This window comes from Haplochromis burtoni, unplaced genomic scaffold (assembly GCF_018398535.1).
Source record: "Haplochromis burtoni strain Fernald_Lab_line unplaced genomic scaffold, NCSU_Asbu1 Contig_76, whole genome shotgun sequence".
Lineage (NCBI taxonomy): Eukaryota > Metazoa > Chordata > Actinopteri > Cichliformes > Cichlidae > Haplochromis > Haplochromis burtoni.
The window spans coordinates 2,228,353-2,242,840 of NW_024582437.1; the positions used below are offsets into that span (position 1 = coordinate 2,228,353).

General features: G+C 37.1%; 1 protein-coding gene across 2 annotated transcripts; it reads left to right on the forward strand.

Moving 5' to 3' along the window:
• The first annotated feature begins 1,060 nt into the window (after positions 1-1,060).
• has1 (hyaluronan synthase 1) lies at positions 1,061-4,381 on the forward strand. Of its 2 annotated transcripts, XM_005924229.3 has the most exons (5): positions 1,061-1,131; positions 1,849-2,553; positions 2,651-2,876; positions 2,992-3,124; positions 3,261-4,381. In XM_005924229.3, the coding sequence occupies exons 2-5, from the start codon at positions 1,858-1,860 to the stop codon at positions 3,934-3,936; spliced, it is 1,731 nt and encodes a 576-aa protein (XP_005924291.1). In that variant the 5' UTR covers positions 1,061-1,131; positions 1,849-1,857; the 3' UTR covers positions 3,937-4,381. The 2 variants fall into 2 exon arrangements, with proteins under 2 accessions (XP_005924291.1, XP_042077838.1); XM_042221904.1 differs by lacking the exon at positions 1,061-1,131 and having other exon boundaries at positions 1,382-2,553.
• Positions 4,382-14,488: the final 10,107 nt, after the last annotated feature.

A 14,488-nucleotide genomic window follows, 5' to 3' on the forward strand; every position in this document is an offset into this window, starting at 1 on the left:
CACACACACACACACACACACACACACACACACAGAGGAGTGAGAGCTGGCAGCATTTACCAAAATTAGACATCCTCACCTTGGAGCCTCATTTTAAAGGCAGGTCAATATGACATGTTGCAAATATTCATCATTAGCAGTCTTGTTAAAGCAAACAGCAACTGTATTTTTATGATCCCATATGCTGTTTTCTTTACTTTGTTTGTTTTGTTTTTTTAGTATTTTAGGTTCTTTTAATATGAAAACATAGCGCAATGTAACTGGTATCATATACATTGTTAATTTAAATCACAGCCTCAACCCTTTTTTTAACTTGACGTGTGGAGTTTCAGAAAAGAACCACAAGAGGGCAACATCTAACTGTGAACAAACCCTTAAATGAGCGAAAACGCTGCACACACGGTAACAACAGCTTCTGTAAAACATAAAAACATAAAAAGGATTTTCAGCTTACAGCTTCGAACAGCCTGATATGGTTTTTACACTGTTAGTGGATGGAAAGCTTATATCTGCAAGCTGCAGATCATTGTAAGATGAATTGTCATTGTAACTGAAGTTAAGATCGGTCTCATTGATAGGCTTTGACTGATTACATTTATCAGTTGATTGTCACCAACAATAAAACGGCTAGAGATTTTTCATACATTCGATTTATGACATTTTGGATTACACTTATAACACATTAACAATTAAAAAAAAGAGTTAAATATATATTTAAAAAAACCAACAACAACAATAAGTAAACAGATAAATAATGTTCGCACCAAACGTCGGTTCTTTGCTCCGCAGAGCATCTGTGAAATGCTCCTATAATGGGAAGCTTGGGAATTCCCTTCTTTACAGCAAACGGCAGCATGGTCGGAGGTCACTCTCTACACATCTCCATGGTAAAGAAAGAAAACATAACAGCTGTATGCAATCTGTACAGTGATGCCCTCACGTTAAATGGACCACCGCCTTGCTCCTGACGCACGACTGACTCAGCGAGGTTGCGTGAGCGTGAAAAAAAAGGAGGCCCCCTCCTCTCCTACACTACACTTTAAAACTCATGCATTTCAAACCAAGTTCTGAGACAAAGAGAACTCCGGGTGGATATCACATAATTCTACATGAAGCCAGTGTTAACATCAGGTAGGGTTAAAAATATGTGGTTTCATTATTTTATTCATGCTCTTATTATTATTATTATTATTATTATTATTATTATTATTATTATTATTATTATTATTATTATTATTATTATTATTATTATTATTATTTGTTTTTGCTTGGAAATTAACATTCGACTTAAGTGGTATAATAATAGTATATAGTATTATCCTATATTGAAAGTTTTATATATAAAATAGAATTAGATACATTAAAATTAAACAAAAATTCTGATCAGTTACTTCAGCAAATTGTTATTTCTATATACATATATATGTTGTATCACTTTTTTCTGTATGCTTTCGCACAATAGGGCACAGTTCTTTTGACAACACCTTCTAGGATTATCAGCCATGATAACTTGATCACTGGTTAATACAGTGCAATTATAGATAAATTCTGTGGTGTATTTCACCCCTGACTGTAGATTGGTAATGAGTCCCACAAACGTTTTGCATAAAACAGTTGTTTTCACTGAATTCTTTTTCTCCCAGTCTGAGTGTCTGTGTATATTCCAATGGATACATTTAAAGGTGTGACAAAGAGATCTGCTCAGAAAAGTTTCAGTCTTTAACCGATTTTTGTCATGTGCTGCTAAACAGAAAACATCTTTCACTGCAATGTGTTGACATTTTGACTGACAAGCTTTCTTGACTGTATTTAAAACTTTACTGATATGTGTTGTCTGTGTCTCCTTAGGTGAAATAAATGGAGCTAAAACCTTTATTGAAGAAGCTGGGTTCAATAATCCGCGCCATCTTCACTTTTGTCTTTGCTTTGGCCGTCCTGGGTGTGATGGTGTGGGCCTACGTTCAGGGCTATCAGCTGGTGTCGTCCATGTATGGCATCATCTCCTTTGGCATTTATGGACTCCTACTCTCACTCCATGTGTTGGTCCAGAGCTTTTTTGCCTTTGTTGAGCACCAGCGAATGAAATCTCGAACAAAACCATGCTCCTATACCAAAACAATCGGTTTTACTATATCGGCTTACCAAGAGGACCCTGTTTATCTCAGAGAGTGCTTGAACTCAGTCAGGGCCCTCAAGTATCCCCCTGAGCTGCTGCGCATCATCATGGTGATAGATGGGAATTCAGATGATGACCAGTATATGATGGACATGTTCAAAGAGGTGTTTGCAGACCAGGATCCGGGCTACTATGTATGGAATAACAACTATCATACCTGGGATCCCACCCAGGTCCAACATGATGAAGAAAATGGCTCAGCAATGGGCATTGAAGGGGGTTCTGATTATGTGGTAGGAGAGGATCCACAGAGAAAAGAAGTAGAGCGCCTGATCCAGACCAAGAGATGTGTGTGCATCATGCAAAAGTGGGGAGGCAAGCGGGAGGTGATGTACACAGCATTTAAAGCCCTGGGGTCATCGGTTGATTACATACAGGTATCTACTTTTACTTAAGTGTTTTCTTTCTTATTTTTTTATGAAAATAAAAATGAAATGTTTCCAATTTTCAATGACGTTATGTCTCATTTCTCAGGTGTGTGATTCAGATACGAAGCTGGACCCTTTGGCCACGGTGGAATTGTGCAAGGTATTGGAGAGTAATCCCAAGTATGGGGCTGTAGGAGGGGATGTGATGATCCTCAACCTTAAAGACTCTTACATCAGCTTCATGAGCAGTCTCAGGTACTGGATGGCTTTCAACATCGAAAGGTCCTGCCAGTCCTTCTTCAACTGTGTGTCCTGCATTAGTGGCCCTTTAGGTAAGGGAACTCTTTTCTAGCTAAATAGTATTATATTAAAGGCTTAAAAGCATTGATGTAACTCATTGTAACCAACATCTTTTGAATTTGTCATTTCTTGTACTTGTTCATGCAGGTCTGTATAGAAATGATATCCTTCAGCAGTTTCTGGAATCGTGGTACAATCAAATGTTTCTGGGAACTCATTGTACATTTGGTGATGACAGGCATCTCACCAACCGTATGCTGAGCATGGGCTATGCCACTAAGTATGTTTTCTAGATATTATTTATTAGGCACAGAAATTACATAATAGGACTCAACAAAGCTCAGTAGCTACAATAATGATCCTACAACATCAAACAAGCAGGTTCTAAAGGTCTATTTTTTACCCCCTTTCTTCAGATACACTGCTCGCTCAAAATGCTACACAGAAACACCCGCTCAGTTCCTTCGCTGGCTCAACCAACAGACTCGGTGGACAAAATCTTACTTCCGGGAGTGGCTCTACAATGCAATGTGGTGGCACAAGCACCATCTCTGGATGACCTATGAGTCCATCGTGTCAGGTATTTTCCCCTTCTTTGTCACGGCCACCATAATCCAGCTGTTTTGGACAGGCACTCTGTGGGACATCCTCTGGGTTCTGTGCTGCATCCAGCTTATCGGGCTGGTGAAAGCAGCCTACGCCTGCATCCTGCGGAGAAACATGGTGATGGTGTTTATGTCACTTTACTCAGCTCTCTACATGACCAGTTTGCTGCCTGCTAAGTACTTTGCCATTCTCACGATGAACAAAAGCAGCTGGGGAACATCGGGCAGGCGTAAGATGGTTGGTAACTACATTCCACTCCTTCCCCTGTCGGTGTGGGCTGCCATTTTATTAAGTGGACTCAGTTACACCATCTACAAAGAGAGCAAAGAGGACTGGTCAACTGCGGCTAAAAAACTGGAAACTAGATTTCTTATTTATGGCTGTGTAGCCTACGTATGCTACTGGGTTCTTATGATGTTCCTCTATTTTGTGTGGTTCCACAGAGCATGTAGAAAGCGTTCTGGAAGTTACAAAGTGAACGTATAAAGCTGGCCATACACTGTGTGTTATTCAGCTCCTGCTCAAACTGAATCGCAGGGGTTAGAAGTTTGTAGGTCACGATGCAGGGTCTCACACTATAAGGCCCGATGCTGTGATGCGACCTGAGTGCTCACACTGGTCGTGTTAGTCGTGTTAATCGCTTTTCGTTTACTACATGATGCACGGCACACGATTAAGAAGAAAATTGGGCTGATCCCCAAAATGGTCGCACGACTGAAAAGTCGTCTCAAAATGGGGCCAAAAATCACACAGTGTATGTTCAGCTTAAGTCTGAAGAGCAAAAGTAATTTATTCAAATTTAAACCTGACTATGTGTATTTATTTTGTGTCACATTACTGAAGGACAGGGATGTTCTACAATGCTGCTAAAGAAATAAACTGAAAACTCTTTTGAGAGTCAAAAAAAGAAGAAGAAGAACAGTATTGTTTCTAAGATTGGGGAAACCTGCAGTCAGCTGAGACTGAAGAAGTCTCTTGGATGAGGGACGAAATGTTTCTCCCACTGAAGACGCTACGTCCAGATGAACCGAATCAACTTTTGCAGAAAAAGAATGAAAATAATAAAATATTAAAAATCTGTATATAAAGACAAACAATTTTTTATATGGAGATGGTGTTACGTATTCTTTTTTAAATTACACTGAGATGTTTTGTTGTCTGAGGTTCTCTTTGAGGTTAATGGAGGTGATGCGTTTGCATAATATTTATTTATCAGAATTGTGTTTTTTTTTTTATGTTTGTGTATGTCTATGCTGATAATTTAATTTAATTTTAATTTTACCAACACAACAAGTTCAAAGGTGTGTAAGGTTTCTACAGCATTGTTGGTGTCATTGCACTGGATCCTGGATGCAACTTTCTGCAGCACTGCAAGCTTACTTGAAAATAAATGTTATAATATACTGCAGTATGAAATTAAAACAAGCAGAAAACTGTTAAATTACTGCGACATGAATCAAGAAGGACTTAAATAATGTATCACATTGTTTGCTGTATCAAGAAAAGTGAAGTAGGGATGTATTTTGTACAGTGCACTTTATTCAATGCTTTGTTGGAGAGAAAATTTGAGAAAACGTGTATTTTTTATGAATCACCTTAGCAATTGTTTGTAATGGTGGAATTTTTAGGAAAATGTGAAAAAGAAATGATGAAATAAATTTTTTTTTATCATGGACACTTTTGTCTCCGGTCAAATCATGTTACCAATGGAAAACTATGGAAATGCTGACTTGATAAATGAAAGAAAAGTGGACACAAAGTTACATAACACAAGAACATTTCTAACATTCCCACATAATTCACAAAGCACAAAACCAAAGTCTTCAAATGTCTGTGCTGGAAATGCATGAATTCAGGGTGCGACTATAGGGGACGAAAATCAGTCATTCACACAGTGATAGATTATGGTGCAAAGCACATTTAGGAATATAAATCAAACACAGTTTTTCCACATATGGCTAGGTAGTATATATATTTTTTCACTTATTAACAGATTATCGTGGTGACTATTCCCGGACTGGAAATTAGATTAGCAGTGTACACTACAAGTCTGGAAACACCCCTTGTTTCCTTATATTTTGCTTCCAAGGAGACAGTCTTTTCTTGTAATTTTTAAAGTGGTCTTAAGCAGTAGGTCTCCAGGCTTTCTGAAGGTATTTCAGTGCTTTTCTTTGGACATTGGCTACTTTATTTTAAATTCGTTTGTGATCTAGTCCTATTCATGACCATTTTTGTTTGTTGGTGGTCTGTAGGTTCACTCTGGAATTCATGAAAAGGAAGCGACTGACAAAGATAAAAACATGGAAGTTAAATAAGGAAGAATAAGGAAAAATGTTGCACAGGGTTCAGGAAGAAGTTGGGACAGGGTCTGTGTGGTAGGGAAGAGTTACTATAAATAGCTGGAAAAGTACAGCTGTAGTGTTGTTGCACGAAGGTGTTTGGTGTAAACTCTGAACAGAGGAAAAAGGACAGGAAGTACAGGAAAGTATTCAAAGAAAAAGTGGGAGAGGCAAAGTACTGGAAGGCTAAGTGTATGGCAAAGAGAGAGGTAACAAAAAAAAAAAAAGAAAGGTTTATAGTGAGTTGTTTGTGAGACTGGAAACTGAGGAAGGAGAACTTGTATCAGATGGCTAGGCAGAGAAATTGAGCTGGAGAGTGAAACAGGTGTGTCAGTAAGATGCAAGGATTAGATGTAGTGAACGTAGATGAGAAAATACTGTAAAAACAACTCAAAGTGCAGTTTACCGGTAATTAATCTCTGCACCTATTTTTCAAATATTAAGAAATGAAGGGTGGCTCAAGACCTTTGCACAGCACCATAAACACTGACGTAAACACCAAATCAGAGGTGAAACTTATTAAAACGGATTAAACAAAAGGTGTGTAGCTGTGATAAAGTATGAATGACATTACAGGCTTTATTACTGGAAAACATCCTCAAAGGAAGGGAAGCTATATTTGTATGACATTGTAAATTTTAGTGGTAAAGTTAGATAGAAATGCTTTATTGCTAAACATATATCCCATATGAAAATAACAAAATGTTTATTCATGGGGCTTAAAATGTTAAAATAAGTCAATATTCTTTTCAAATAGTATTACAAAACCATTTTTTGTTTTTGTTTTTTAAGACATTGTGCTTAGTAGCAGTTTGTAAGAGCGTGACCTGCTCCTCACCCATTAGCTTGCAGGCTCCAGCCCTGCTAATTTTTGAAGGACAGATAGATGGATACCTTTATGGCTTTATATTTGTTTATTTACAATGCAGAAACATTGCTCAATAGTATCCAGTCTACTCTTGATTCCAGCATTTCAAGAATTATATAGCTTGAGAAATTCATTCTCAAGTTATATAATTCAGTCAAACTGACATATTGACAGATGACTTGTTTTACATAACATTCAGGGTGGGATACAGTATCTGTTTATTCTTTTTAAAGAACATGAGGATTGTGACCTGTCACTCAGTTCTGAAGTGGGGAATTATCCTATTGATGATCAACACTTGGGATGAACTAAACAGGTGATTCTTTGTGTTTAGTAGAAGAGAAACATCATAAAGGTAGGTGTTTCTCCTTGTACAAATATGAAAACACTATTGACAAATGAACACACAAATAGCATTAGTAATATCAGGTGCACCTTTATCACTCTGTGCATTCTGACGGTGGGTGTGGATAAGTGGGATTCTCTTTACACAACCGCTCATGTACACAGTGACACATGCAAAACCTGTGTTTATTCTGGATATTTAATGCAAGAGGCTGTATTTGACCAAGAACCAGTTGATTTTTTATATTATTACTAACTACATGAACAAATTTATCATAATAAATAGAGCAACATAATAAGAAAGGTTTGTAACAGAGAACTTGGGGCAACACCACATTACGTAGTTTCACTTTGAAGTGATTAAAAGAAGGTGTTCACTGACAAATCTCTGTCACCATCTGAAAGGCAGGAGGAAAAAATAAATCAAAAGTGACCCCCTCATTGTCTGTGTGAGTGATTAGACTGGAAAGCCCCTGATAAGAAATGCACAGGGTAATGTGGGAGGAAGCATGTCGTTTTAAGCTTAACAGATACTCAATATTATTTTCTCTGGCAATATTATCTCCACAAACAACATTTTTGGACATTGAATCTTTGTAAAAAGATGATATCCTATGTTGCAAACTCTAGGACCACACAGATATTGTCCTTTAAAAAGTTTTTATTTCAGGGTAATTTTATCATTTTATCATGAGACCTTCTGGAAATATCCTGACCCATGTCTGGTTAACTACAACACCACTAATGGGATCACAATAATAATGAGTGGACTTATATGATTTAGTCCTAAATAGTATCATTAATTCTCAGAGAAGAGCTGCTTTTGTGAAAGAAACAATTTGTAAGATTTTTTAGCAGAAAACATTCAAAAGTGAACTCAGTGGGAAGATATAGTAATGGTGACAGTCTCTGTGCTGCTTTGTATATTTATTAAACAAAACAGATAAACAAAAAAATTAAAGTTAGTATGCTAACTGTCCATATGTTATTTACCACTTAGTCCCTATGGCATTCAGTCTGCTCTTGATTCCAGCATTAATGAAGAAGACAAATTACAGTGTAGCTCTGCCTAGAGATCATACTTTTATTTTATACATCTTGGATTCTAACCTCTCGTAAGTCATGCTGAAGGGCAGGCAGGCAGTGAATTGAACAGTAACATCTGAAACACGTGCTAAGTAACCAGGGAGAACTGGTAAGCTAGGATTCATTTTTATCTAATAGCCCTTTTCCACTAGTGCCTACTCGGGTCAGCTTGGCACAGCTCAACTCGATTCTTAGGGTTTTCTATTAGATACCTATTAGATACCTGGTATCAGGTACTTTTTTTTTTAGTATGTACACAGCTGGGGTTCAAAGTGATTGAAGACAATCTTAAAATGTGATGTCAATGGACTGCTTGCCACCGACTGGCTATTCAGTGATGTCACTCGATAAATCATGAGATAAAAATCAGCTCTGTGCCGTTACGAATAGGGCTTAATTTTGACATCATGGTGCACAGAGCACATAAGGAGGGCAAGGACATCAGCAATGAATAGCAATGAAAGTCTGGTCAACTTAAAAAGTAAAAAACCACATGTAGAATAGAATAGAAAAATCCTTTAATTGTCCCACAAAGGGAAAATTGGTTGTAACAGCAGCAGAAGAAAAGCACATATACAAACAGAACACGACACAGGACAGAAACACACACAATTTTTGTCATTAAAAAAAACATTTACATCATGGACAATAGTATGTAGTAGTAGTAATGTAGACTAAACGCCCCACTTCTGTTTCATTTGGAGCTATCTCACAGAGAGAATAAAACTGCGTCACAGATTTGACGTCAAAGAAACGCACCTGGGGTATTGCCAGGATGTTTCAGCAGATGCTATCCAGGGCCAGTGGTCGCAGACTAAAGCATTTTCTCATGCTCGGTAGATGTGACTAGAGATCCCACTGCGTTAGTCACTAGAGTTTGTGAAGATATGGTGGTCTCCAGCCAATGTGGGAATTAGAGCTGTGAGGTGATTTACTGGAGGAAATCACTTTTAGTTTAGCTGGAGTTTTAATGAGTCAGAGAAAGGAGAAGGAGAGAAAGAAATGTAGAAGCATGACGAAGCCAAACATCACTTCCCTTCATGTCTGTTTTTAATTAACTTGTCCGCCCCCACCCTGTCTCAGCTTCCCTCCCGTCTGCCTGAAATGGGAGCCATAAGTCGCGTTTCACACCCTGGTCTCATTCCATCTGAGCAGCTCACGTTGCTTTAGAGGAAGCTGTCCCCCCAACCTTTCTCACCACTGCTGTAGCTCTGAAAACCAGCATGGTGATCATGATTAGTGTAACCTCCAACGTGGCTGATAATCCATACAAGGTTTGTACAGAAAATCAAGAAAGGGACTGATGTGAATGAAATCAGTAATATATATAGCAGGTACACTGATATAATGTTGATTAACGTTATGTTACATTGTTACAACATGATTACTTTCCTTACTACAATAAGATGATAAAGTAAAACCCAAAATTTGGTTTTTATGTTTTTGTTTGGTGTGGCTTGTACTTGCAATTACCATTGTAATATTTTCCACATTAACTCGATTGCCTCCAGTTCTTTACCATACTAGTCTTTCCTGTTTAAAAAAAAAAGGAAAAATGAAAGAAAACAAAAAGTAGACGGGCTGGGAGAAAAAAACCATTTTTTCGAACAAGAATGGACAACTCTGTTAGCTCATTTAGTTATTTCTGGCTCACAGTATATGAACAAATTAAACCGAGGGTGTTTCCCCCTTCTGCAGAGACAGCTTTAATCTGTCAACATGCAGTGGGCATACTCATGCTGGTGGAGCAGCCGTCACGTAATGGAAACTACGCGAAAACACATAGTTTGAAGCAGCATACCATGAAACACCAATGAGTGCCCACAATTGTTCCTAAAACTTTTTCAAGTTACTGGAGCAGTGAATTTTTTTAAAAAGCCTCTCTTTCATGATGACACAAACAGTGTAATGACTAGTCTGAGGTCTTTAGAGTCATTTGTCACGCTGGATCATCAAAAAACAAGCAAACGAAAGACTAACAAAATTCTGATTAAGTAAGACAGCACAGTGATTGCTTCACAGCAAAAGGTCCCGGGTTTGAATCCACCATCTGGCTGTGGACTTTCTGTGGAACACGTTCTCTCACGGTGTGTTTCAGCTTCCTCCTGTGGCAGCTGGGATAGGCTCCAGCGCAACCTGATTTGAATAACCAGACGAATATGGATGGATGATGAAATATCCTTTGGGAAGGTACAGTTGTATATCAGTTTGCCAGAAAGTTAGTCCCAGCTCCACTGTGAAGGTTTGGATTCATGGCGCAACTGGTTAGAGCCAGAAATTTCCTTCTGTCAAACAACAGTTAAATTAACATTTTAGTATATAAAATTATTGCTACCCCTTTTTTTAAAAAAAAACAGCAAAACAGAGAGATATCAACAGGAAGTTTTAAAAGAAAGAAGAAACAAAAATATAGTTTTAGAAGAGAAAGCAGACACAAATTTTACTGTAAGTAATTTTTGTATGTAAAGACTACCGTGTGTATTTTTAACTAGATTAAAAAGATTCTAACTTTTATTGTAATTGCTTAATTCATTAAGGCGCAGACTGGAGGATGCCTTGGTAATTTAGTTCTATAGAGAGAGATAGAAAGGGTGCAGTGCATTTGGCTTATATGGAAAATATTCCTGGTTCAAGACTGGGATGAGACATAAAATCAGCCTCAGCCTCAAGCCTGGATAAATGGGACGGTTGCTTTAAGCTACCTGTAAAGAAATTATTTTCTTTACAGGTAGCTTTATTTAGGAGGGACAACGCTGATGACATAAGCTTCAAACCAAAATAGGTTTGCAAAGACTAAGGAAACAAAATGAACAGAAGTATTCACCAGCTACACCAGCAACATCAACTTTTCATTGCTGAGGATAAAAATGGATGCCAAACAACAAGGACACACACACACACACACACACACACACACACACACACACACACACACACACACACACACACACACACACACACACACACACCAAATACCTTGTATAACTTCTGCTAAAATCAAAGTGAAAAACAAGGACAGGCAACTTTGTGTTAAATTACCTTCAAATTATGACACTGTTTCAATTCAGTTTTGTTTTAAGGTATGACATATACACCTTCAACCTTTCTCACTGAGAGGGCTTGTCAGAGCTCTTCCCTTTGGAACCTACCTCTTCTTCTGTAAACTCAGCTAAAGTTTATCACAGCTTGTATTTCAAAAATAATGTGTAATTACAACGTAAGAAGGGAATATTAGGCTACTCTACAATAAAGCTTGGACCTTAAATAAATTAATATTGCAATGCAAACAGGAGAGATTATAAAAATCTCTAATACAGTCCCCAGTATTGTGTAATTAAAATGTAAAAAGCAGAATGTCTTTTTCCTTAATTCCAGGGTGCTTATTAAATTAAAATGCTTACACTATCATTTGTTTCTTCTTTTTCTCTAAAATGTTTTATGTGCTTCTTCTGTTGTATCTGTCTGTAACCAAAGTTATTGTCATCATCAAAATTAATCCATATCTACCTGTGATACGGTGCATACAAATATGCCAAAGGCAGCAAATTGCAACAAGCTAATGGTTAAGTAATTATATTTGACAAAGATCAGCTGCAGTAAAAAAAACACTTCTATGTAATAGCTTATTTACTTATTTACAAAGTGATGATAAATTTCAAATAAGATAGCCTTTTTGTTTCTGAGTATTATTATGAGTGCAATGTAAACATAAATCCTCAAATATTCAAAGTGACAAGTTAACAAAAGGAGTTATACTTAACACTTTATTCACAGAAAATCCATCCATTTTCTTCCACTTATCCATTTCAGGGTCACAAGGAGGCTGGAGCCTATTGTATGCCCTGAACTGGTCACTAGTCTGTCGCAGGGTCACCAAGTTATAAAAATATTGTACAAGAAAATAAAGTTTTATGGTTCTGTCAACAGTGAGATCTGCCTAAGGAGCTTTTACGATAGCTGAAAGAAATTTCAGTCTTAATAATGCATTTAACTTCATTGCCACTCCTGTATGTGATCTTTAGTGGCCACATACAGGACTGGATGATAGGAGATGATAGGAGAAGTGAGTTGGAGTCTAAATGGCTCAAACAAGCACACGACTCTGACAAAAGATATGATTCACTTTGGGGTCCAAAGGAAAAAGATAATCCAGAAATGGCTAAGCCCATTCCACGGCAAATGCATTTTCTCTCATGATCTGGCATAAGTATCAAAATACAGTACTGTGCAAAAGTCTTGAGTCAAATGAGAAATAGATGCAGTGATTTAATGAAAAATATGTAAATGTGCATATACAGTATGTAAGGCAAAAACAGAGTTGGTACAATTTTAACAAGCTCGAAAGTCAATATTTGGTGTGACCATCTTTATTCTTCTACACAACTTGAACTCTTATTGGTAGCTTTCTTGTCACTTCTTTAAGTCGTCTTCAGGAATAGTTCTCCAGGCTTCTGAGAGGATCTCACATTGCTTTATTTATACTGATTCTGAGGAGGAAAATCCATGACTGAGTGTGTTCCACTGTATGTTTTTCTATCCAGGTATGTTTTGGCTGCACTGCAGTGCAGCCAAAACATACCTGGATATGTGTATATACCTGGATATGTGTTCCAGTGATTCTAAACACAATGGCATGCCATTGTGTTTAGAATCACTGGAACACCGAAAAATGAAGCTGATGCCAATCAGATATTTTCCAGATGGCATTGCATAGTTGATCTAAAACCGGACAAGATCACCAAAACCACAGACCGAAGTGCAACCCCAAACGGATCAATTGAGGTTCTTTGCAGGATAATTTTCCCCTTTTAAGGACATGACTTTCAGATACTGTTTATGTTGTGTAGATAGATTCCACTACTACTTGTTTTTTATTTTGTTTCCTCAGACTTTTATATTTGTGTTTTAAGGAACACATTGCACACCTTGTGTGTGTGTACCATGTGTTTGTGTTATTTTTGTGTCATTTTTTTTTCATAGATTAAACCAGAGGAATGGAAACAAATTGCGCTGTTTTGCAATGCACTGGTATTAGTAGAGTGCCTGAACATACAATTTAAAATTGGTTCTTTGCTAAGTTGCCTGTTATGTATAGAGACAAAAAGGTTCTTTAAGTTGGGGCCTTTTTTCTTTTCTTTTTTTTCTTAGATAGATATGTGTTAAGTGTTGTAACAAACAAACAAAAAATCCTCTGAAAATGGTGACGTACAAGGACTGGACTAAAACTGAGTAAAGAAATTTAAAAAAATGTAAGAGTATAAGATCATGTGGACAACTATTGCTAAAGCCCAAATATCAAAGAAATCTTGTTCCTTGGAACTAAAATATTAAGATTTCAGAGGTGACTAAGGCCTTTTTTTTGCACAGCACTGTAAAAACTTATGTTCTCATTTTGATTGCATCAAATGTTGGCCTGGCAACATGGCAAGCAAGTGGAAAAATACAAGTGATCTGACGGTTAGATGACATGATGAATGTTGAGTCATGTGTGACTAAATTTAGAATCGCCACAAGAGCTTTATAAGGGTTAGAGATTGTAGGCTGTCTTCATATTGTCTTTCTCCACCAACAGGACACTATTCATGTCAGGAAAATACAGACACTCAACAGATTTATTTCTCTTTTGGACCAATTGTTATAATCTTACAAGTAGATTTAATAACATTCCTCTAGCTTTCTCTCAAAGCAATTAACCAAAAAAATAAATAAATAATTAACAGAATAAAAGTAAAAAGTGTGTTATAGAACATTTTAAACAACAACAGGTCTTTTAAACGTCATGTTAAAGTCCTGTTTCTAAAATAAAGTATTTTATCTGAATTTTTAGAGAATAATGATAATGAGTTTCAAATTCATCCTTTTATCCAACAGGATAACAAAACAGGAAGTAATTTTTGAAGATCCGTGTTGATCCTGACCTTTGGTCCTTGGGTTTGAAAGTTTAGCTTTACTTACAAAGGTAAGTCTGTAGGGAGGTGGGAGGCTTGACTTGAGACATGGCAGTAAAATAATCCTGAATTAAAATTTGTGGCTGAATTCTGTAAAGATGGAGCAAAAAGTGTGGCTGTGACTTGTGCAGTTAGAGAATAATGTCCTAAAATTGAGTAGCATGATCTTTAGTGCAGTGGTTCTAAATTGCTGAAGCTGTACAAGCATTAAACAATTTTTATATCAGTGTGATCTAGCCATCAGGTTAACTCCAACTAAATTACAGTCATTAAAGATAAGTTGTTACTAGGTTACAGCACTGTTTGGCTAAATGATCACTGAACAAAAAAAGATTTGGCGTTGCTGGAAAGACATTCAGAAGTTGATTCTCAGTGAATCTGTTTAAGGAGCACATGTAAACACAAAAAAGACAAAAATCTCTTCAATGTAAGATCTGATCTTTTTATATTAT